A 17,396-nucleotide genomic window follows, 5' to 3' on the forward strand; every position below is an offset into this window, starting at 1 on the left:
ACCAAAGAACACTACCGCAAACCTAAGTATTCTATATACAATCGATTATATATACCAATATATCTCAATAAAATTACTTCATTAATATAGTAACGCTTAGAAGGTGGGCTAGATTCTTAAATATTGGTCGTAATCTAATATAGACGGTAACGACAAGCTGGGTGTACAGATAAGTCGTTCAAACACACCTGACGTAACACCCCTAATCATATTTAATGCGATATATATCCACGCTTTTGGTAGAGTTGTGCCCATCAATTAGCAAGAGCCTTTGTGCTGGTAACCTGAACGGTAAAACCCGGAGGTGACGATGTGAGTCCTTTTGATTTTGCAGTATTGTAGGCCATTTTGAACCGCCTTAGTAAGATTAAGTGCTCAAAGGCCCATAATGAACTAGAAGAATTGCTCCAGCTCCTCACCTAGGGCCTGTAACATACTGGCGTCAAAGTATTTGTTTATAGTGATATCCTCAGTCAAACCCTTGCGTTTCCTGGTCTTTACCATAAACTCACGAGCAAGGTGTGGAATTGGAGCCGGTTCCAAAGTCTTCAAAATAATAGACTGTAATGTTAATTAGAACATGTTTTATATATAGTGAATAATGCATAAAATCGGGTGTATATAAAAGTTATGCCAGGGAATCAAAGCACTCTTTTTTACCTAAATATATGTACATAGAACCTACCTTATCAAGCGGGTCTCCCGGTACGATGTTCCAGTGGTCAAAGAATGTAATGCAAAATGCCTGACCATGGGTATGAACACGTAAATCTGTCTCAAAACCAAAGGATTCAATAGCAGGAAGATAAGCATGCACTTCATAAAAGGGGGTACCCGGTTTGGGAAGATCCTTGAGAACATGACCACGCCGTCTTGAGAGGATTGAATATGCAGCAGAAACACAATCTGCCGCACAAGTTATCTCAGAATACACTACAGGCTCCATTAACCTAGGAGTTGACAAGAGGAATGCGCCATATACACCACGGCGTGCAGCAGGTATGATCTGTCCAGCACTTCTCAGAATTGGCTCCTCAGCAATATCAGCATCAATAAACTTAAATTTGGTATTCCTGAAAGGTTCCTCAACCAGTGGACCTTCTTTACAGGCCCAATTAAAACCTTGGATCAAAGCAGATTTAATGCTGGTGACCTTGGATTTTACTGGGTTACTTGGAAGCACATCATCCAGCAATATATTAGGGCCACTGTTGTCAGGTCCAAAACACCATACTGACTTAGCAGCTAATATATCCCAGTTGTACACTTCCATGAAGGTTGATTCCAACTCATTGGGATCCATAGAGGCACTTACAATGCCCTCATCAATCGCTGACGCCATTCCTCGTTCAAGGGGTTCAGCAATAAAACATAGCCTATTTTTCTGATTCTGGGTTTCTGCATAGCACTTGGTTGCTGATTGCTCCAATATGGTCTCCGTAAAACGTACAACGGGATCGGAGACCTTAACTTCCAAATCACCGTATAGCCTACGAAGATCATGAAGCGCAGAGTCAAGGTACAGTTCACCAGTGCCAAGTACCACGTGTTCACCACTTTCTTCTACACGGGTCTTAATTGCAGGATAGCTTCGGTCAATGCGACGGAGTCCCTCTACCATACGAGGTAGCTCCGATGGGTTCAAAGGCTCTATGGCAACCTTAAAAACAGGCTCACTGGCGAGCAAAGTGTCACTCATACGAAATATCTCAGCACTATACGGGTCATCCAATGACGTTATGGTCATCACTTTATGGGTACAAAGGTCTATACCCGAAATTAAAACCCAGTTCCCAGCAGAAACGGATTTCACCTCTACACGATATCTGCCTTCAGGGATCCAAAGAGCACCCACAGTCCTTATCTGCGCATCTTCGTCGTCATCAAGGGTGTAACCCTCACCTAATATCTTAATGCGTTGGTTTTTTGTTATCGTACCAGACATGACGCGACCAAAAACGTCAAAAGAGCCGCTATCTAGACGGTAATAATTCTTAACCACGTAGATCATCAATTGGGCATCAGGATTACAATGCTCTATTCCTTCACATATCTTTGTGCCACGTTCACCTGTGTACAGACGCTCTAGTATACGTCCACCTGTCTCCGTGGGAGGGGGAATATTTGCAACGACAAAGTCCACAAGACCGCTGGGATCCTTGAACATCTCACTAAACACTTTCTGTAAAATCCTGGTAGTATCCATGCGATAGTCCGAAGCACGTAGGGATATTCCCAATTGATCCAATATTGGAGTCAGCTCCTGACGCTCATCTGAGGCAACATGTGAAAAGATCTTGTACAGTGGATCTAAAATAAATGCTACAAAGGAACGTTGCAACTGTGTTTCTACAATGTTTCCCTCAGAATCCTCAATCATAACAACCTCCTCCTTAGTGAACGATTGGGTATCAGGGTTATAATATGTGTCACCCCAAAGAGCACTACCTACAGTAGATGCATCACCAGATGAAGCGTATAACATAGCAAATGACTCCAATGTGAAGAATATGCCATATTTAGCAGAAGCAAAAAGGACATTGCCACGTAAAGGATTTAGAACTACTTTATCACGGCCGATAACGGAGCATATATTTGATATGTAGTCATTTAAATCCGCAATAGTATGTCGTATCTTCATATAGGCATCTGCCGGAGGTATCTTCATCTCCAGTATCAACCTATCCAGGCAATTTAGTAATAAACAGAAAGAGACTTTTGACTTCAAACAGTGTTTTAAAATCAACTCAACCGTGGTAGTGCGACCCATCAATACATCAACTACCACTACACAACCATCAGATATGCTCTGGGCCTGTATAAACTCATCGATAAAGTTTATATGACCAGGAGTATCGAAAAGATTTAAAATATACGATTTGTGTTTCAAAACGTCGCCGCTTAAACCGCCGGTCTCTGTTTGAAATACTAATGAAATTGGAGTTGATTTGATCGACATCTGACGCGCTTGCTCATCTAAACGAGTGTCTGTATACCGGGTGAAACTGGTATCAAAACCTTCTGCACAGTCAGGAGCGGGGTATCTACTGTAGTTAATGAACCGATCGATTAAAGTTGTCTTCCCATGGTGGAAGTCGCCACAAATGCAGACATTTCTAATGAATTGAGGTTGACGCATCAACGATGTCATAAAATGAAAAGTAAACCTATTCCGTGGAATCTTCTCCTCCAAAATATCGAAACATTTTGCACTAATATCGTCATCCAAGCGCTTAATACTGCTAACTCTATCTACGCGCGTCTCGTAAGACTTTACAATAGGCTCATCAATGGTCTGTGTATCCTCATGCTGAATGAAAATCTCTACATCCTTAAACCTGTCGTCCGCTATCGTAGTGATAGCTTCCGGAACTATGTCTTCCGGTCCAATCCTCGTTACATGATTACTCGGGACGGAATCATCGACGCTTGCATCAGAATCCAGACCACCATCTCCATCCTCGTCCAATAGTGGACCTATATAGTTACCAAACTCATCATACAAGTTATCATCCATACTTCCGTGCTTTATCTAATATATAAGCGGCCAATTTGTTGACCTTCCGTGCCATGGATTCCCCACAGGCACTGTATCTGCCGTTTGCCAGTTTAAACCCTCAAATTATCCATTCTGGCGATTGCAAAAGGTTGACTTATGCAGGTGTTAGCCCGTATAATTTACACATCGATCGTTGTTGACCATTCTGTCCAATGCAAACACCCCGTATTACTAACTCATTATATAGCTAAAGAAAGTGCACATACAAAGCTTAAAATGCATTTATGACACCAAACGATGACTTTCCATCCTGTTTCAATCAGTTGGTGTGTATATTTGATTGACTTTTGACTGTTTCCTCCCATACACCTGATGCATCAGTGTCTATTACAGCACACACCTAATGTTTATCTTCAGTATAAAAACTACATCATTCGATAAGGATTCTAAAATGTATATAGAAATGTAGTCATATTGTAAATATTGATTGAACATACTCGCAATTCAGCATGAATACGTTTAACAAACTAGATTGTGCAACAGATTTGTGGCGTCAAGGTTGTCCATGGATTCCTTCTTGTAACTAGAATTATAGTATACAGAAATGTATATGCGTTATATTCCATGGTTAGTGGGCTTTTTGTCCACTTGTTTCACTGCTAAGTTTGAGGGTTGTGACGTTGTTGTGGATTCGTCTATATGTATCACAAACGGTAATACGATAGTCCTACCGAAGTCACATAGAAACGGTCGTTTACTTCACTACACATTTGATGAAGACATAGCAGTTGACTCTAGTGGGAATGGAAATCATGCCATTGGAGCATTGATAGGCCGTTCTGGCTTTGGAGGTGTTGGAAATGCAGCTTACTTCAGAAAGAATTTTATTTACCTGAATGACTCACAACTGTTACACGTACGGGAATTCACAGTCGCATTCTTCATATTCTTACTAATGGATGAAGTGTCCATAACAAATGCCCAAAAAGTAAATTCTTACTGCCCTATTGTGCATAAGGGTATTCGTAACTCTTCTATCAGTGAATGTTCACCTGAAGTAGCTATAAATCCAAAAGATGGGCGCTTGAGGATACTCCTATCGGTTGAATCGAACCACACAATGGAGATTGACTCTAACTATAGATTGCAACCACATCAGTGGTATCATATAACCGTGGTCAAAGATAACGCTACCGTAACCCTCTACATAAACGGTTAGTTTCATTAACATATAATATACTTGCTGCAGGAATAGTGGACTTTGTCTACAGTACGAAAGGTACGTCGATATGTATAACATGGGAAGTTTTGCAGGATATGTACGTTTTAATCCACTCCCGCTCTATATAGGGGCTTCACCGTACCTTTCTATGTGTGATGTGCCAATGCTTATAGATGAATTCTCTATCTACTCTAGGGTAAGCATTCAACGTGAGAGCTAAGATGTATTTGCAGGCCCTGGGTCGTGACGAGATACAAGCAGAAGCCTCTTCCGTTATGGGCGGTATCGAACCATCATATATAACAGTAGGATGCAGCAACTGTGGGTACGTAAAGGGTTTGTTAATATCTATTCTATATATAGAAAACAAGAAGCTATGGAATCATGTCCACACGGTTATCATCTATGTAACAAATTTGAATTGTACACAGGTATTTCTAGAATTACTACAAACACTTTTTTCAGGAGGTTATAAAGCTGCGCTTAGGCTATCGATTCCTCCAAACACCATTATGGCAGCCGCAAGTGCTGAACCTTCCTATGGTGTTGCACTGTGTTGTGCTAATCTACAAGACTAAACTTGTTCTTCAGGGCCTTAGTGCGCTGCATTATGAATTATTGTGTTTCATGTCGAAAACGCAGGGATTTGCAAATACAAGCATCGTGAATACGACGATATTAGACATGAAATGTGCAGATGGAATGCTGCAAACTGGCACCAATATGCAATTAAAAAGGCGGTCCATAGCAACCTATATTTTAAAATACTACGCAGTAATATATTGCCACATTGATATCAGCAAATGTAACAACATTCAATGTACAGGTGGACATAGACATGGGTGTATAGTGCATTACATAATCTATTCCTCACCTCTAAAGTGTCCAGCGCATTCTCCAAAATCTCCGTACGGTTAGTACCCCGAAGCTTATCTACAAGTAGCTTCTTAGACTCAAACTTCTTTGGGTCAAGTTCGACCTCTGGTCCCATACGGAATTTGCAATCAGATATCGCTTGTTTCAGCTCAGGAGCTAGTTGATATTATGATTTTTAAAATGTATTGCAACTTACAAATACTAAGATTACTTGCCGACATTGGTTCGTATTGATGTGTATTGATTCTAAAAACCGCCAACACATTCTAACTCGGGCCCAAGGAATGCTCTTAATGGCAGTATTCCATATGTTTCAGGTACTTTCGAGTCTTTTTATTATATTGTTACACAACGCAAGTCAACCTTCTTCATCATGGCGTGTTCAAATGAATCCTCGTCATGGATGGTACCATGCTAATATGCCAAACCGTCCTAAAATTCTAATCCAAGCCAACAATGATGCAAAGGATTATAAATCTAACGTAAGTATTCATTGCTATGCGTTCAAATTTATATCAGTCGGACTACCTGGCTAAAGTGGATGAATTCCACATTCGAACACGAACGTTGTTCCTTAGTGGTGAACTCAATGATGAAAAATCATACAGATTGATAAATCAGATATTTCGAATGAATGAAGAAAATCCCAATGAAAATATAAAATTTTACATCAATTCGCCGGGAGGATCTGTGTCAGCAGGTTAGCAGCATTGCTATGAATAATATCGTGGTATAGGATTAGCAATATACGACATTTTACAAAGTCTTAAAATGCGTGTAGAGACCATATGTATCGGACAAGCAGCATCTATGGGTGCGTTTCTGCTTGCTGCTGGAGCAAAGGGGTTGCGATCCGCAATGCCAAACTCACGTATCATGATCCATCAACCATTGGGAGGTGCACATGGCGAAGTTACTGATATAAAAATACAGGCTAATGAAATACTACACATTCGGCAAATATTGAATGCACATTTTTCGCACTTCACCGGAAAATCCATAGAACAAGTGGAGCAAGATTGTGAACGAGATTACTATATGCGCCCGTCGGAAGCCATGGAATATGGTCTTATTGATCGAATATGTACTACACGAACATCACATATACCCATTCCGACAGCACCAGTCATTGAATAACTAAATTGTTCAACGTCCATATAGCAGCCCATTGATAAATGTTGAGACTTTAGGACATGGTTGCAACGTAAAATCAATGCAACGATATAGCTGTTGTATATTGGATCTACTCATGTGAACTTACAGTTCACATTTTCATCTCACCCGAATAACCTGCAGAAATATGGTTTTATATAACATAATTAGGTTATAGTCAGATATTATGGTTGCACTCGAATTAGAGTCATGGAAACGATTGAATCATGCACCCAACTAAATTCTAGTATCCGTTGTTAACATAATACTCCATTTCACTAATTGCATCTAATCAATTCCAGAGTGATGGACAAATCATTAAACGCGATAAATATGATATAATTCACAAGTGTTACCACGATTCGTATGAAATATATCAATAGAACTATGAATGTTATTCGTCCAAAATAACAGGGGAAATCGACGTCACAGAAGTAACAGAGATAATTACATTAGAAACATTATGACTAACACAGTAACTAATTGCGGTGTGAATGAGTATATTTGTAGTATATAGCAGAATGATTATTTGCAATATGAATTAATATGGTTTGCGCAAGAAGTTTCATCTCAAAACGTAATCTACATTGAGCATTCGGCTATTATTGCCATTTTATTTTATATAAGTACAGTCATTTAGGCCTTGGCGTCAATCTGAACGCGGCGCATCTCAGAGAATTGAGAGCACTCGATCCTGATGTCCAAAATACCATTAGAGTAGCCAACGCTAATGCTCTTGTCAATGGCGTTGTTGGGAAGCTTGAAACGCCTGTAGAAGTAACCAACCTTACGCTCACGAATGTGAATGTCCAAGTTGTTACCGAATTTCTCGTAAAGCTCATCCTTGTTACGAGGGCCGCTGATGATCAATTCACCCCAACCACACTCAACATTGATGTCAGTGCTGCTGAAACCAGGAAGTTCCATCAACAAAACCAATTTGTTGTTGTCAGCATCAAAGAAAGTGTCCACAGTTGGGTTGAAAGTAATCGGGTTCTCCAACTCCTTAGGAGGAGGAATCTCAAGAAGAGTGTTCTGTGGGACAGTGGTAGAAGGCTTGTAGATGACAGATGGCTTCTCACTCTGCAATAATATTAATGAATGCACTATTTATGCCAACATGATTTCGACGATTTTCACCTGACAATTTATTCTGCGTCTTATACATAAATTACAATATACTAAGGAAAAGAGAATAGAATAATTCTTCAGTTCTTTAGATCAAATTAACTTACGTAGTCGTGGCTCTTGATAGGGAGACCAGTCTGCTCGTCGATGATGACCTCCTGGTCGGCGTTGTTGCACCTCATAATACACGACATCTTGACGGATTCGTATGGAAATCGACAGGAATCTATAGAGGAATGCTGTATAATTTTATATACTGTATACAAATAAGTTATAATATAAAACGGAATGATTAGTATACACAGTGAAACGGCAACCACAACAGGTGCACGTGCCACACAGGGCGCGTTGTGGTATATGCGGGGTGTCGCAACAACTGAATCTTGTGTCAAGCAAAACGAATGGTTGCATTGCATATACACATGTATAGTAGACTATAAATGGATATGTTTTCTATCGTATGATTCCATGACGCCTGCATTTGTTACGTGTATTCTACCCTCAAAAAGGCCCCGCTACACATGTCGTTGTGCACTCTTTTACATAAATTAAATGATGCAAAGAATCGACAGTGTTTAACAAAAATAATTTTCTTTTATGTCACAATATGAATAAATCGCCATTATGTGTATTAACCTGTATAATAGACTGTCCGATGTGTAACATGTTGCGTTGAGAGCAATAACAGAGGGAAATAACACCTCTGATACGATTTTCCGATAAATGAAGTGTCAATATGAGTTTTATATCATATTTTCTATAATATAATACATGCACACCTATTTTCTTAGGGAGTGTTATTCATTATTAGACATTTGTCCCGAACAACGCGACCTGATTCACTCCGACTTTGTAAACGTAGCAGCTATCCGATCTGGATATATATAACAATACAATATGAAACTTACCTATCTCTGAGATGAATTTTGGGGATTGGAATCTCATCGACATCAATGGGTTGCATATGGTCATCGCAAATAAAGTGTGAATTTTTTCAAAAAACTGTAAAGCATGAATGAAACTGATATTTTAATTACTCGTTTTATTGTAGTTGGATGTAAATCCTGATCATTGAATATACCAATGACTGTAAAACCGGTAGCAGCAGAGTACGCATGAATTTTGTAAAATTCCTCACCCACTAAGGTTGGGGTAATAAAACCGAGATAAGGTTCAGCATTATCTCTAGCAGTTGAAGAATAATGTTGAATTACCACTGTGATGCCATCATTATTGTAAAAGTTGAACATACGCTTTTCCTGTATGATATCCATCGCGGCGTAAGCGGATAAATGTAGATCAGCTTCATTGTGACCAGCAAATGTTCGCCATACAATTAGCTCGCGCTGCATAATATGTGTCCACATATTTCGTATGATATTAGCTTACTTGTTCACCGATTATTGCGATAAAAATGACAATGTTAGTATCGTTGTTCATAGTAGAAGCGTTGTATATGGTGTAATAGTTTGCATTGGTCGTTACATAATTTTGTGTAGATATGCATTAAGTGTTTTCATGCAATTATATCTCTAGAATCTTGATTATATAGCCGCATTTTATATTTGGTGTGTGGCAAAACTTCGTGGATAAACATTGATTATTAACAGTGATAGGTGTTAGAAAAGACAGATGTTAAATAGTCAGGCATTTAAGCCTTCATATTTTTTACGTATATGTCGCCGATGGAAAGTAACAAATAATGCACATCGCAACGCTTTAAGCACATCGCCTTCAGTGATCGTCAAAAGGGATGTTATATCTAGATACCATTTTCCTAAAAATAAAGATGCGCTTTTGTTAGAAACAGAACGTTTAAACCATGCCGAACGCGTTTATCAGCACTTATCTATAGGTAACAACGTATTTTGTCTAGTTCAAGGTATGCAGCATTCCCCTTTATCGCATTTGTAATTGCTTTATCTGTGCCGCTGGGAATAATTGTGGCGTTCCTGTTCAATGACAAGCAGAAGTGTGTTTTAAAAGTAGATAAGTGCAATTGTTTTATAGGCTCAATAAAGCTCTTATAGACAGTGTAGAATCTTCGGTGAATAATACTAGCCTACAATTGATCACAGCTAAGGATTTAATAAAGCTTGTGCACGCTAGGGTACCGACAATAATACTATATTTCCATCCTAGTGGAAATGACGAACAAGCGAATATGCTTAATTTGCACTCTGTTCTGCTGAAGGAAATATCCGCTTTAAAGGGGTGAGCTCTATATAAATAAACGTATATAGATCTATGGTGTTTATCAGTAGATTTTATGTCTTTTTGTTGTTTCATTTTTATAACCTCTACTGATGATAGCTTAAATGATATTGATGGACACGCTCCTCATTGTCATGAAATATAAACGGTTGTTCGCCCACAATAACCAATGATGAGAAATTACATACAGATCGCCTCTAAATGTTTATCGGCTCAATGTAATGGAACAGTCGGACGCACTCAATCCTTTGTTGAAAAATGCAATTAAAAATGCGCCTGGAGTTTTTATGCAGTTGGTCATACCTACTGAGAATGAATCTAATGTGATTTCCATACAACCTCCAATATCCGTCGAATCGTTTGTTGTACACATAGCTAGTTTGTTGGAGCATTTTGGGATGAAATTTTCTAAGGACAGTGATGAATTATCTGCGTTGGACAGACGATTATTACGCGTAAAGCGGTGCTTTTTCAACTTGAGTATGAATGGCCAAGTACGATTTTTAGAAAGTCCGAACCTTTCGATTTTAGAAAAACAATGTGAACAGAATTTGGAACGTACTAAAACAATATTATGATAATGTGAGTTTAAAATGAATTTTATATGTAGTTCTAACTGTTTGATATAGTGACAATATAACTATCCATTGTTACACGTATTCTATAAAGAATATCTAGATTCTTTGTTCCTTCTAACTGCTGTATCACATAAACTCATTTTTGAAAATAAAATTGGTTATCATAGTGCAGTGTTTTCGTTATATATATATATATATATACTCTAAAGTTTGATCATTTTTATCTACTTAGTAAAGACTCTTGTTTGGGTTGCAGTTTAAATTGAGTCAAATAAGCTTTAAATGACAAATGTCACTTGTACCCAACGATAACATGAGTTACCAATTTATTTGAATATAGATCCTCGTAATATCTGCTGAATCATTGATGTGCGTTTGCCTTTGATATCGCTTTGCGTGAAGTCAAACATTTTACCGATAGATATACATTCGGCATATTGACATAAAAAAACTCCACAATCATAACCATTATACTGCATTGGTGCGATACGTTCCGCCTGAAATTGCTTGTTGTATTTCCAATCATCTATGGATTCTAGGGGTTTTCCTTTCTTGTGAATATGTTCATCCTGCAGCCACCGTCTGATATTTTTAAAAAAAAGTCTGTGCGAACCACCTAATGAATCAAATGTAAGTATGCATCGTGACCCTGGTCTCATGTCAACGACGCCTAAATACCAATGCGTCTTGTTTTTGTGTATCGGTATCAATAATATGTCCAGATCAAAAATATCCACATTCTTACGCGTTGTCCACCTCTCTACAGCTTTGTAGTTATACTCTAGATTAGGATTATCACCTCCACAAAGCAAAGTAAAGAAAAATGTGTTGAAGCACATACAACGCGGTATATCTGGAATGCCATCTGCGATAAGGTAATTATTTCTTTCCTGTATGAGCTCCATGTAAAAGTTTATTACTTCATCGTTTAGCCAACGTAAACCATGCAAACAAGATAGGTGTTTTCTCGTGATTTCTATGCCAAATTTATCAACGAGAACCTCGGATCCTTTGCCTCTGCGTAATATGTATAGTGTTTCTTCTGGATCCCCAAGGGAAGAAATATTTGACCACCTATCGGAAGACGTATTTTGAAAGAGCGCTGCAATAGGTTTGTAATCTAGCTGTAGTATTGATTCATGTCTCTTCAAATCCCATATGTCGTAGTCCACGTAGAATTGTTTTGGCAAAGCTTCAAGGTATGATTTTGATGTTTCCCCTACATTTTTTAAGCAATCCCTTAAATCTTTCGCCCTTTTGGTTTGTACAAAAGATCTAATGGTCTTATTATTTTTATTATTCGTATCAATATAAAGCTTGTTGAGATCATTTATCACCGACTGACAACTCTCCTCTGACATAGATTTGCATTCGTCATTAATATTTAGAGTTTCTGACAATTGTTCTTCACCTTCTAGCCGATTATCTACGTATGTTGATGTAGTATCAACCTGATGTGTTATATTGTCATCGTAAAGCACAGGTGTAGATGAATACATTGTAAGTTCCCAAGAAAGACTAATATCATATTCACCCGCTAACGTATATCACATATATTGCCATTCAAGTATAAATGACAAATTTACTTATTGTATATATGTTATGATCACCGGTCAAAATGAGAGGAGGATATGCAGAACATATAAATGTGCAATACTCTTTCAGAGCTAATTTAATGTATTTCCCGCTGTATTTCTTGGAATGTTTATCATTGTACCATCACGTAGGTGTGTTTTTTCCGAATTCCGGGTCAGCGTTAACGGTTTGGGGGTTTTCCTGTGGATGTAATGTGACTTGTTCTATATGCCTAAGTAGCGCTTCACTGTTACCGAATACCAATTTGCCATCGTCTTGTGACCGCTGTCGTCGTCTACAGCAGTTAAAAAATGTTCCACAAGGCATTTTTTATTTCATTTGTAGCCTCAATGGAATCCAAATTTTCCGTCCAGTCTCATATCGACTAAGTTTTCCTCGTAGTCTAAAACTTTACTGACACTTTCAAATTCTTCTGCAATAAACATAAGACGATCGGGCTACACATGTTCCAATGCTCTCAGGATGGGAATGGAAGTTTATATACAGAAGCCGCCGAACGCTCTATATCAAGCAACACACTTTGCAGTTAGAACATTTATTGGCCCCTTTACACCCACTGTAATATTACCACCTATTTGATGGTTATTACTTAGTGAATTAAAAGGCCAGTATCTCAGTAGACACAAATGTGTACACCTAAAGTGTAGGCTTAATCTTTATGTGAGATGTGGAGTGAGGGTAACACAATAAAGGGAAAATATAGTCATAAAAATATGTTCAACGCATGTCATGTGTCTCTTGTGTAGATAAAAACTCTATGATTATAAGAATCGCCCTACCATAACTCCCTCCTATTAGCAGTAACATTTCCTAATTTTGAATTACTTATACGATGATAATATGCACAGAAGCATTACAATTTGAATAATGCTGTATAAACATTTTTTATTTAAAAATCGTAAAACGAGTCGGACAAATTTCCATGGTCACATGTTTGTCTTAGCCTTTTATACCTTCTTCTGTTTAAGGGTTAGCGTAGCATTCCGACATGGCAACAATAATGATCGCAATTCCTATATAAATTCTGTTAGCTCACATGGTGAGCATAGATCATCATATAGTGACTGTTCGTTCATACCTCAAGAACATGAAAGCGAGTTCTCCCTTAATGTAGCGCCCATATGGACTTCAAATGATGCTAACAAAGATGACAAACAGTCCATATGGCGGATTCCATCATCAATTTGCAACAATGTTTCAAATGCTTTTGGATTCCTAAACAAAAGGCCATCTACTGCTTTAGGGATGTTGGCCGAAAATTACAGTACATATCCTGAAATTGGTGATAGAAACCGCACATATAAGGATACGGCAAGGCATAATACAGCCCTGTTTATGTTAGGGAGTGGAAATGGTCACACACTTGACTCAGAGGACTTTACAGATAAGGCATGGGAAGCAGTCAGCTCGTTGGCGGAAGTGGCTAATAAATACAAGTCGTCATTTGTTGAAGCAGATATGTTGTTACTGAACATTCTAAATCTTGGCGAAGAATCCACATGTCATAAAATCTTGGCTACAGCTGGCGTTGACATTGACAAGATGAGAGAAGAGTTAGAAGCTCATTTATCGAAGCAGCCTAGGATGTCTGGCGGCTTTGGTGACCAAAAGGTACTTGGTAGGACGCTACAGAATGTGTTGACTGTTACCAGAAGGATTAAATCCGAATATAATGTGAGTTATGCGTTGGAGATGCCATTATCACATAGGACCATTTCATCAGTGTAGAGCACTTGTTATTAGCCTTGGCCTGCGAAGATACTAAGTTCACAAAACCGTGGTTGACTAAACATAAAGTTGGTTATGATAAACTGAAAAGAGCGGTGGAATCTGTACGCGGCAAACGAAAGGTAACTTCAAAAAATCCGGAGATGGTAAGTCTGCAAATGATTATTGCTACATGGTAATGATGTTTGTGATGTGTAAATGGTTGTATCAGTGCGTGGTATAAACTGCAATAATAAGGGAACCTTTCTTATGTGCATATATCTTTGCTATTGTCCTTCGGATGGTTCACATGATGCTTACATTATTAACTTTTTCTGCCGCAACCAATGTCAAATATTATGGTCGCCATACGAAGTGATATATATATATATATATATATATATTAGATAAGATTTTTTTGTTTTCCAAATTAGAGTCTTCTATTTGGTCTCATATATTTAGAGAATGTGATGAGCAAGTTTGTATTTTATGTAGTGACGTGGGCTACAATTAGTAGTCAAATGCGTTCACTGTGATTACAAAAGGCGAATCTGATTTCTATGCTACTCCAATTGTTATATATAAAGTTGTATTTGCATTGTTTAATTTTATATTTTGAGGCATTGTATTAATTGTAAAGCGTATATTTGACTGATTTTGTCAATGCGTTAGTTATAGAATTGATGTTTCTTATCCTATATAACTGTATTTATCTTAAACACGATATACAGCTTTTTGGGGTATTGGAAAAATATAGTAAAGATCTTACTATGATGGCAAGAAGTGGCAAGCTTGATCCAGTTATTGGTCGAGATAATGAAATAAGAAGGACGGTAGAAATCCTTAGCAGGCGAACAAAGAACAATCCTATCCTACTAGGTGACCCTGGTGTTGGGAAAACAGCAATTGCTGAAGGGCTGGCTAATCGTATAGTATCAGGTGATGTACCTGATTCATTGAAAAATACACGGGTAATATCGCTTGATTTAGCTTCCATGCTAGCTGGATCCCAATATCGTGGTGAATTTGAAGAGAGACTTAAAAACATATTGAAGGAAGTGCAAGACTCTCAAGGAGAAATCATAATGTTTATAGATGAAATACACACTGTTGTAGGTGCTGGTGATGCCCAGGGTGCCATGGATGCTGGTAACATACTAAAACCTATGCTCGCACGTGGAGAACTGCGTTGTATCGGAGCTACTACTTTGCAGGAGTATCGACAGCGAATTGAGAAAGATAAAGCATTAGAAAGGCGTTTTCAACCTGTTTATGTAGATCAGCCCAGTGTGGAAGAGACAATCAGTATTTTACGCGGGCTTCGTGAGCGTTATGAAGTACATCACGGTGTGCGTATTTTGGATTCTGCGCTTGTAGAAGCAGCACAGCTCAGTGACCGTTATATCACGTAAGTTCATGATCTAACTCTATATTATATCTCAGGGATCGATTTCTTCCCGATAAAGCCATAGATTTGGTGGACGAAGCGGCGGCACGTTTAAAGATTCAATTGTCAAGTAAACCTATTCAATTAGATGGTCTGGAACGTCGTTTGATACAACTAGAAATGGAACGTATTTCCATATCAAGCGACGCAACCGATGGTCAATTGACAAATAATACGGTAGGCATTTTGCCTGACCCATCGCGAAAATCATCATCTCAAGACAAACGTAGAATGGCACAAATCGAAAAGATGGTAGAGAATTTGAAGGTTGAAAAAGAATCCCTGACGGCAGCATGGTTGAAGGAAAAAAATTTAGTAGATGCAATAAGAAATATCAAAGAAAGACAGGACGTTGTGAAAGTGGAAATAGAAAGGGCGGAACGTGAATTCGATCTCAACAGGGCTGCCGAGCTTCGATTTGAGACTCTTCCCGATTTGGATGCACAACTAGAGCAAGCCGTAAATGCTTATGAAGAACACGCCAATAAAGTTGTATCTAGTGGAGGCCAACTGCTTTTGCGTGATGAAGTTTCACGTGACGATATTGCAAGCGTTGTGTCTAGGTGGACTGGAATACCTGTAAATAAACTTATCAGATCACAACGTGATAAAATTTTGCATATTGGAGATGAACTGAGAAAGCGTATAATAGGGCAGGATGAAGCTGTAGATATTGTAACTCGTGCGGTACAACGTTCACGAGTTGGGATGAATGACCCCAAAAGACCAATAGCTGGATTGATGTTTTTAGGACCAACTGGTGTTGGTAAAACAGAATTGTGTAAGGCTATTGCGGAGCAGCTTTTCGATACAGATGAAGCCATTATCCGATTTGATATGTCAGAATACATGGAAAAGCATTCAGTATCCAGGTTGGTAGGAGCGCCGCCTGGATATATTGGATATGATCAAGGTGGCCTGTTGACTGAGGCCGTACGTCGTAGGCCCTATTCAATAGTGCTATTTGACGAAATTGAAAAGGCGCACCCAGACGTCTTCAACATTATGTTGCAGCTGCTAGACGACGGTCGTCTTACAGATTCCAGCGGTCGTAAAGTGAATTTCACCAATTGTATGATTATATTTACATCTAACCTTGGAAGTCAATCAATCCTTGAACTTGCTAAAACTCCAGATAAAGTGGGAGAGATGAAGAATAAGGTTATGCAGGCGGTTAGGCAGACATTTGCACCTGAGTTCCTTAACCGCCTTGATGAATTTGTTGTGTTTAATGCATTATCTAAAGACGACATAAAGGAAATTGTACGCATTGAATTGGGCAAATTATCAGCTCGCCTATCAGAAAAGAATATTAAGTTGGTGGTGGATAATGAAGCTGTAATGTACATAGCGGAACTAGGCTACGAACCTGCATATGGAGCACGTACCATTAAGCGTGTCATACAACGTGAACTAGAAAGTATGATTGCCAAAGGAATTTTGGAAGATTTGTATAAGGAAAATGAAACTTTGTGTTTACGGTATGACGGGACCTTGAAGTTAGACGTATCAGCAAAATAAGGAGGCATATGGCTATCCACTAACCAGTAACGTTGATGTTGTCATTAAGTTACTCGGTAATTATACCATACGTAAAATCAACATCAACTTCAAAACCGTTATGATTATGGCAAACGTAATACGTTGTAATATTTACATCAAAATATGAAACCTAGGTGTGATTGTTCATAGACTGCGGAGTTTTACTGGCACCTGGGTAATAATGTTATCGGTGGCTGCAAATATGTGTCAGAAGTGAGTATGTAGCTCTTAGAAACATTGATTTGTGCCCCTACACTGTCGTTTAGGTAGGTGAGGTGGTCGTAGGAAGACAGCTGAATTGCCATTATGATTTTCGCAGCAATATGCGCTAGGTCAATATCGAAATTTATCTCCGTGGACGCTCCAACGAATTTGGATCCCGCACTACTGATCCGATACATTTTGGGGGTGTTACCCGTGACGCACCGACTGCTC

The 17,396-nt window shown here is 38.7% G+C and overlaps 9 protein-coding genes across 9 annotated transcripts; 4 read left to right on the forward strand and 5 right to left on the reverse strand.

Annotated features, from left to right (window-relative positions):
• Positions 1-88: 88 nt before the first annotated feature.
• On the reverse strand, positions 89-3,537 carry BBOV_II004050 (putative U5 small nuclear ribonucleoprotein). Its single transcript, XM_001609878.2, has 2 exons — positions 686-3,537; positions 89-561 (listed from the first exon to the last, which is right to left on the reverse strand). The coding sequence occupies exons 1-2, from the start codon at positions 3,515-3,517 to the stop codon at positions 394-396; spliced, it is 3,000 nt and encodes a 999-aa protein (XP_001609928.1). The 5' UTR covers positions 3,518-3,537; the 3' UTR covers positions 89-393.
• A 483-nt stretch (positions 3,538-4,020) lies between these two features.
• BBOV_II004060 (Concanavalin A-like lectin/glucanases family protein) lies at positions 4,021-5,547 on the forward strand. The gene is made up of 6 exons (XM_051767417.1): positions 4,021-4,713; positions 4,749-4,778; positions 4,814-4,917; positions 4,955-5,046; positions 5,085-5,152; positions 5,187-5,547. The coding sequence occupies exons 1-6, from the start codon at positions 4,104-4,106 to the stop codon at positions 5,297-5,299; spliced, it is 1,017 nt and encodes a 338-aa protein (XP_051623162.1). The 5' UTR covers positions 4,021-4,103; the 3' UTR covers positions 5,300-5,547.
• BBOV_II004065 (uncharacterized protein) lies at positions 5,278-5,830 on the reverse strand. Its single transcript, XM_051767609.1, has 3 exons — positions 5,794-5,830; positions 5,596-5,753; positions 5,278-5,324 (listed from the first exon to the last, which is right to left on the reverse strand). Exons 1-3 carry the CDS (start codon positions 5,816-5,818, stop codon positions 5,283-5,285), a joined length of 225 nt encoding a protein of 74 aa, XP_051623832.1. The 5' UTR covers positions 5,819-5,830; the 3' UTR covers positions 5,278-5,282.
• Positions 5,754-6,934, forward strand: BBOV_II004070 (ATP-dependent Clp protease proteolytic subunit family protein). The gene is made up of 3 exons (XM_001609880.2): positions 5,754-6,079; positions 6,117-6,297; positions 6,334-6,934. Exons 1-3 carry the CDS (start codon positions 5,831-5,833, stop codon positions 6,732-6,734), a joined length of 831 nt encoding a protein of 276 aa, XP_001609930.2. The 5' UTR covers positions 5,754-5,830; the 3' UTR covers positions 6,735-6,934.
• Positions 6,935-7,325: 391 nt separating this feature from the next.
• Positions 7,326-8,145, reverse strand: BBOV_II004080 (Hsp20/alpha crystallin family protein). The gene is made up of 3 exons (XM_001609881.2): positions 7,985-8,145; positions 7,870-7,902; positions 7,326-7,832 (listed from the first exon to the last, which is right to left on the reverse strand). Exons 1-3 carry the CDS (start codon positions 8,069-8,071, stop codon positions 7,386-7,388), a joined length of 567 nt encoding a protein of 188 aa, XP_001609931.1. The 5' UTR covers positions 8,072-8,145; the 3' UTR covers positions 7,326-7,385.
• Positions 8,146-8,691: 546 nt separating this feature from the next.
• Positions 8,692-9,392, reverse strand: BBOV_II004082 (Sedlin N-terminal conserved region family protein). The gene is made up of 5 exons (XM_051767115.1): positions 9,267-9,392; positions 9,130-9,223; positions 8,915-9,093; positions 8,786-8,879; positions 8,692-8,751 (listed from the first exon to the last, which is right to left on the reverse strand). Exons 1-5 carry the CDS (start codon positions 9,315-9,317, stop codon positions 8,717-8,719), a joined length of 453 nt encoding a protein of 150 aa, XP_051623845.1. The 5' UTR covers positions 9,318-9,392; the 3' UTR covers positions 8,692-8,716.
• A 92-nt stretch (positions 9,393-9,484) lies between these two features.
• BBOV_II004084 (putative integral membrane protein) lies at positions 9,485-10,699 on the forward strand. Its single transcript, XM_051767179.1, has 4 exons — positions 9,485-9,732; positions 9,768-9,849; positions 9,888-10,091; positions 10,282-10,699. Exons 1-4 carry the CDS (start codon positions 9,510-9,512, stop codon positions 10,667-10,669), a joined length of 897 nt encoding a protein of 298 aa, XP_051623861.1. The 5' UTR covers positions 9,485-9,509; the 3' UTR covers positions 10,670-10,699.
• Positions 10,700-10,865: 166 nt separating this feature from the next.
• On the reverse strand, positions 10,866-12,988 carry BBOV_II004090 (Ulp1 protease family C-terminal catalytic domain protein). The gene has a single exon (XM_001609882.2). It carries the CDS (start codon positions 12,166-12,168, stop codon positions 10,996-10,998), a length of 1,173 nt encoding a protein of 390 aa, XP_001609932.1. The 5' UTR covers positions 12,169-12,988; the 3' UTR covers positions 10,866-10,995.
• A 57-nt stretch (positions 12,989-13,045) lies between these two features.
• BBOV_II004100 (chaperone ClpB_D2-small superfamily protein) lies at positions 13,046-17,020 on the forward strand. Its single transcript, XM_001609883.2, has 4 exons — positions 13,046-13,939; positions 13,975-14,139; positions 14,704-15,380; positions 15,416-17,020. Exons 1-4 carry the CDS (start codon positions 13,133-13,135, stop codon positions 16,938-16,940), a joined length of 3,174 nt encoding a protein of 1,057 aa, XP_001609933.2. The 5' UTR covers positions 13,046-13,132; the 3' UTR covers positions 16,941-17,020.
• The last annotated feature ends 376 nt before the right edge of the window (positions 17,021-17,396 follow it).

The sequence above is a fragment of the Babesia bovis genome, chromosome 2 (genome assembly GCF_000165395.2).
Source record: "Babesia bovis T2Bo chromosome 2, whole genome shotgun sequence".
NCBI lineage: Eukaryota > Apicomplexa > Aconoidasida > Piroplasmida > Babesiidae > Babesia > Babesia bovis.

What these genes read in the sequence shown, in the direction of transcription:
- BBOV_II004065 (XM_051767609.1), bottom strand. Translation starts at nt 5,818, where the DNA reads ATGTCGGCAAGTAATCTTAGTATTT. An exon ending in GGCAAGTAATCTTAGTATTT is followed by an intron (nt 5,754 to 5,793) that starts GTAAGTTGCAAT and finishes AATATCAACTAG; the next exon opens with CTCCTGAGCTGAAACAAGCG. An exon ending in ATGCGCTGGACACTTTAGAG is followed by an intron (nt 5,325 to 5,595) that starts GTGAGGAATAGA and finishes TTCATAATGCAG; the next exon opens with CGCACTAAGGCCCTGAAGAA.
- BBOV_II004070 (XM_001609880.2), top strand. Translation starts at nt 5,831, where the DNA reads ATGTGTATTGATTCTAAAAACCGCCAACACATTCTAACTCGGGCCCAA. An exon ending in CAAAGGATTATAAATCTAAC is followed by an intron (nt 6,080 to 6,116) that starts GTAAGTATTCAT and finishes AATTTATATCAG; the next exon opens with TCGGACTACCTGGCTAAAGT. An exon ending in GGGAGGATCTGTGTCAGCAG is followed by an intron (nt 6,298 to 6,333) that starts GTTAGCAGCATT and finishes ATCGTGGTATAG; the next exon opens with GATTAGCAATATACGACATT.
- BBOV_II004082 (XM_051767115.1), bottom strand. Translation starts at nt 9,317, where the DNA reads ATGAACAACGATACTAACATTGTCATTTTTATCGCAATAATCGGTGAA. An exon ending in TCGCAATAATCGGTGAACAA is followed by an intron (nt 9,224 to 9,266) that starts GTAAGCTAATAT and finishes CATATTATGCAG; the next exon opens with CGCGAGCTAATTGTATGGCG. An exon ending in AAAATTCATCTCAGAGATAG is followed by an intron (nt 8,752 to 8,785) that starts GTAAGTTTCATA and finishes ATATATATCCAG; the next exon opens with ATCGGATAGCTGCTACGTTT.
- BBOV_II004080 (XM_001609881.2), bottom strand. Translation starts at nt 8,071, where the DNA reads ATGTCGTGTATTATGAGGTGCAACAACGCCGACCAGGAGGTCATCATC. An exon ending in CTATCAAGAGCCACGACTAC is followed by an intron (nt 7,903 to 7,984) that starts GTAAGTTAATTT and finishes TATAAGACGCAG; the next exon opens with AATAAATTGTCAGGTGAAAA. An exon ending in GTGAAAATCGTCGAAATCAT is followed by an intron (nt 7,833 to 7,869) that starts GTTGGCATAAAT and finishes ATATTATTGCAG; the next exon opens with AGTGAGAAGCCATCTGTCAT.
- BBOV_II004100 (XM_001609883.2), top strand. Translation starts at nt 13,133, where the DNA reads ATGCTGTATAAACATTTTTTATTTAAAAATCGTAAAACGAGTCGGACA. An exon ending in GGATTAAATCCGAATATAAT is followed by an intron (nt 13,940 to 13,974) that starts GTGAGTTATGCG and finishes ATTATCACATAG; the next exon opens with GACCATTTCATCAGTGTAGA. An exon ending in CTTCAAAAAATCCGGAGATG is followed by an intron (nt 14,140 to 14,703) that starts GTAAGTCTGCAA and finishes CACGATATACAG; the next exon opens with CTTTTTGGGGTATTGGAAAA.
- BBOV_II004060 (XM_051767417.1), top strand. Translation starts at nt 4,104, where the DNA reads ATGTATATGCGTTATATTCCATGGTTAGTGGGCTTTTTGTCCACTTGT. An exon ending in CGTAACCCTCTACATAAACG is followed by an intron (nt 4,714 to 4,748) that starts GTTAGTTTCATT and finishes TACTTGCTGCAG; the next exon opens with GAATAGTGGACTTTGTCTAC. An exon ending in GTAGGATGCAGCAACTGTGG is followed by an intron (nt 5,047 to 5,084) that starts GTACGTAAAGGG and finishes TTCTATATATAG; the next exon opens with AAAACAAGAAGCTATGGAAT.
- BBOV_II004084 (XM_051767179.1), top strand. Translation starts at nt 9,510, where the DNA reads ATGTTAAATAGTCAGGCATTTAAGCCTTCATATTTTTTACGTATATGT. An exon ending in CTGTTCAATGACAAGCAGAA is followed by an intron (nt 9,850 to 9,887) that starts GTGTGTTTTAAA and finishes ATTGTTTTATAG; the next exon opens with GCTCAATAAAGCTCTTATAG. An exon ending in GAAATATCCGCTTTAAAGGG is followed by an intron (nt 10,092 to 10,281) that starts GTGAGCTCTATA and finishes AATTACATACAG; the next exon opens with ATCGCCTCTAAATGTTTATC.
- BBOV_II004050 (XM_001609878.2), bottom strand. Translation starts at nt 3,517, where the DNA reads ATGGATGATAACTTGTATGATGAGTTTGGTAACTATATAGGTCCACTA. An exon ending in CGGGAGACCCGCTTGATAAG is followed by an intron (nt 562 to 685) that starts GTAGGTTCTATG and finishes TTAACATTACAG; the next exon opens with TCTATTATTTTGAAGACTTT.
- BBOV_II004090 (XM_001609882.2), bottom strand. Translation starts at nt 12,168, where the DNA reads ATGTATTCATCTACACCTGTGCTTTACGATGACAATATAACACATCAG.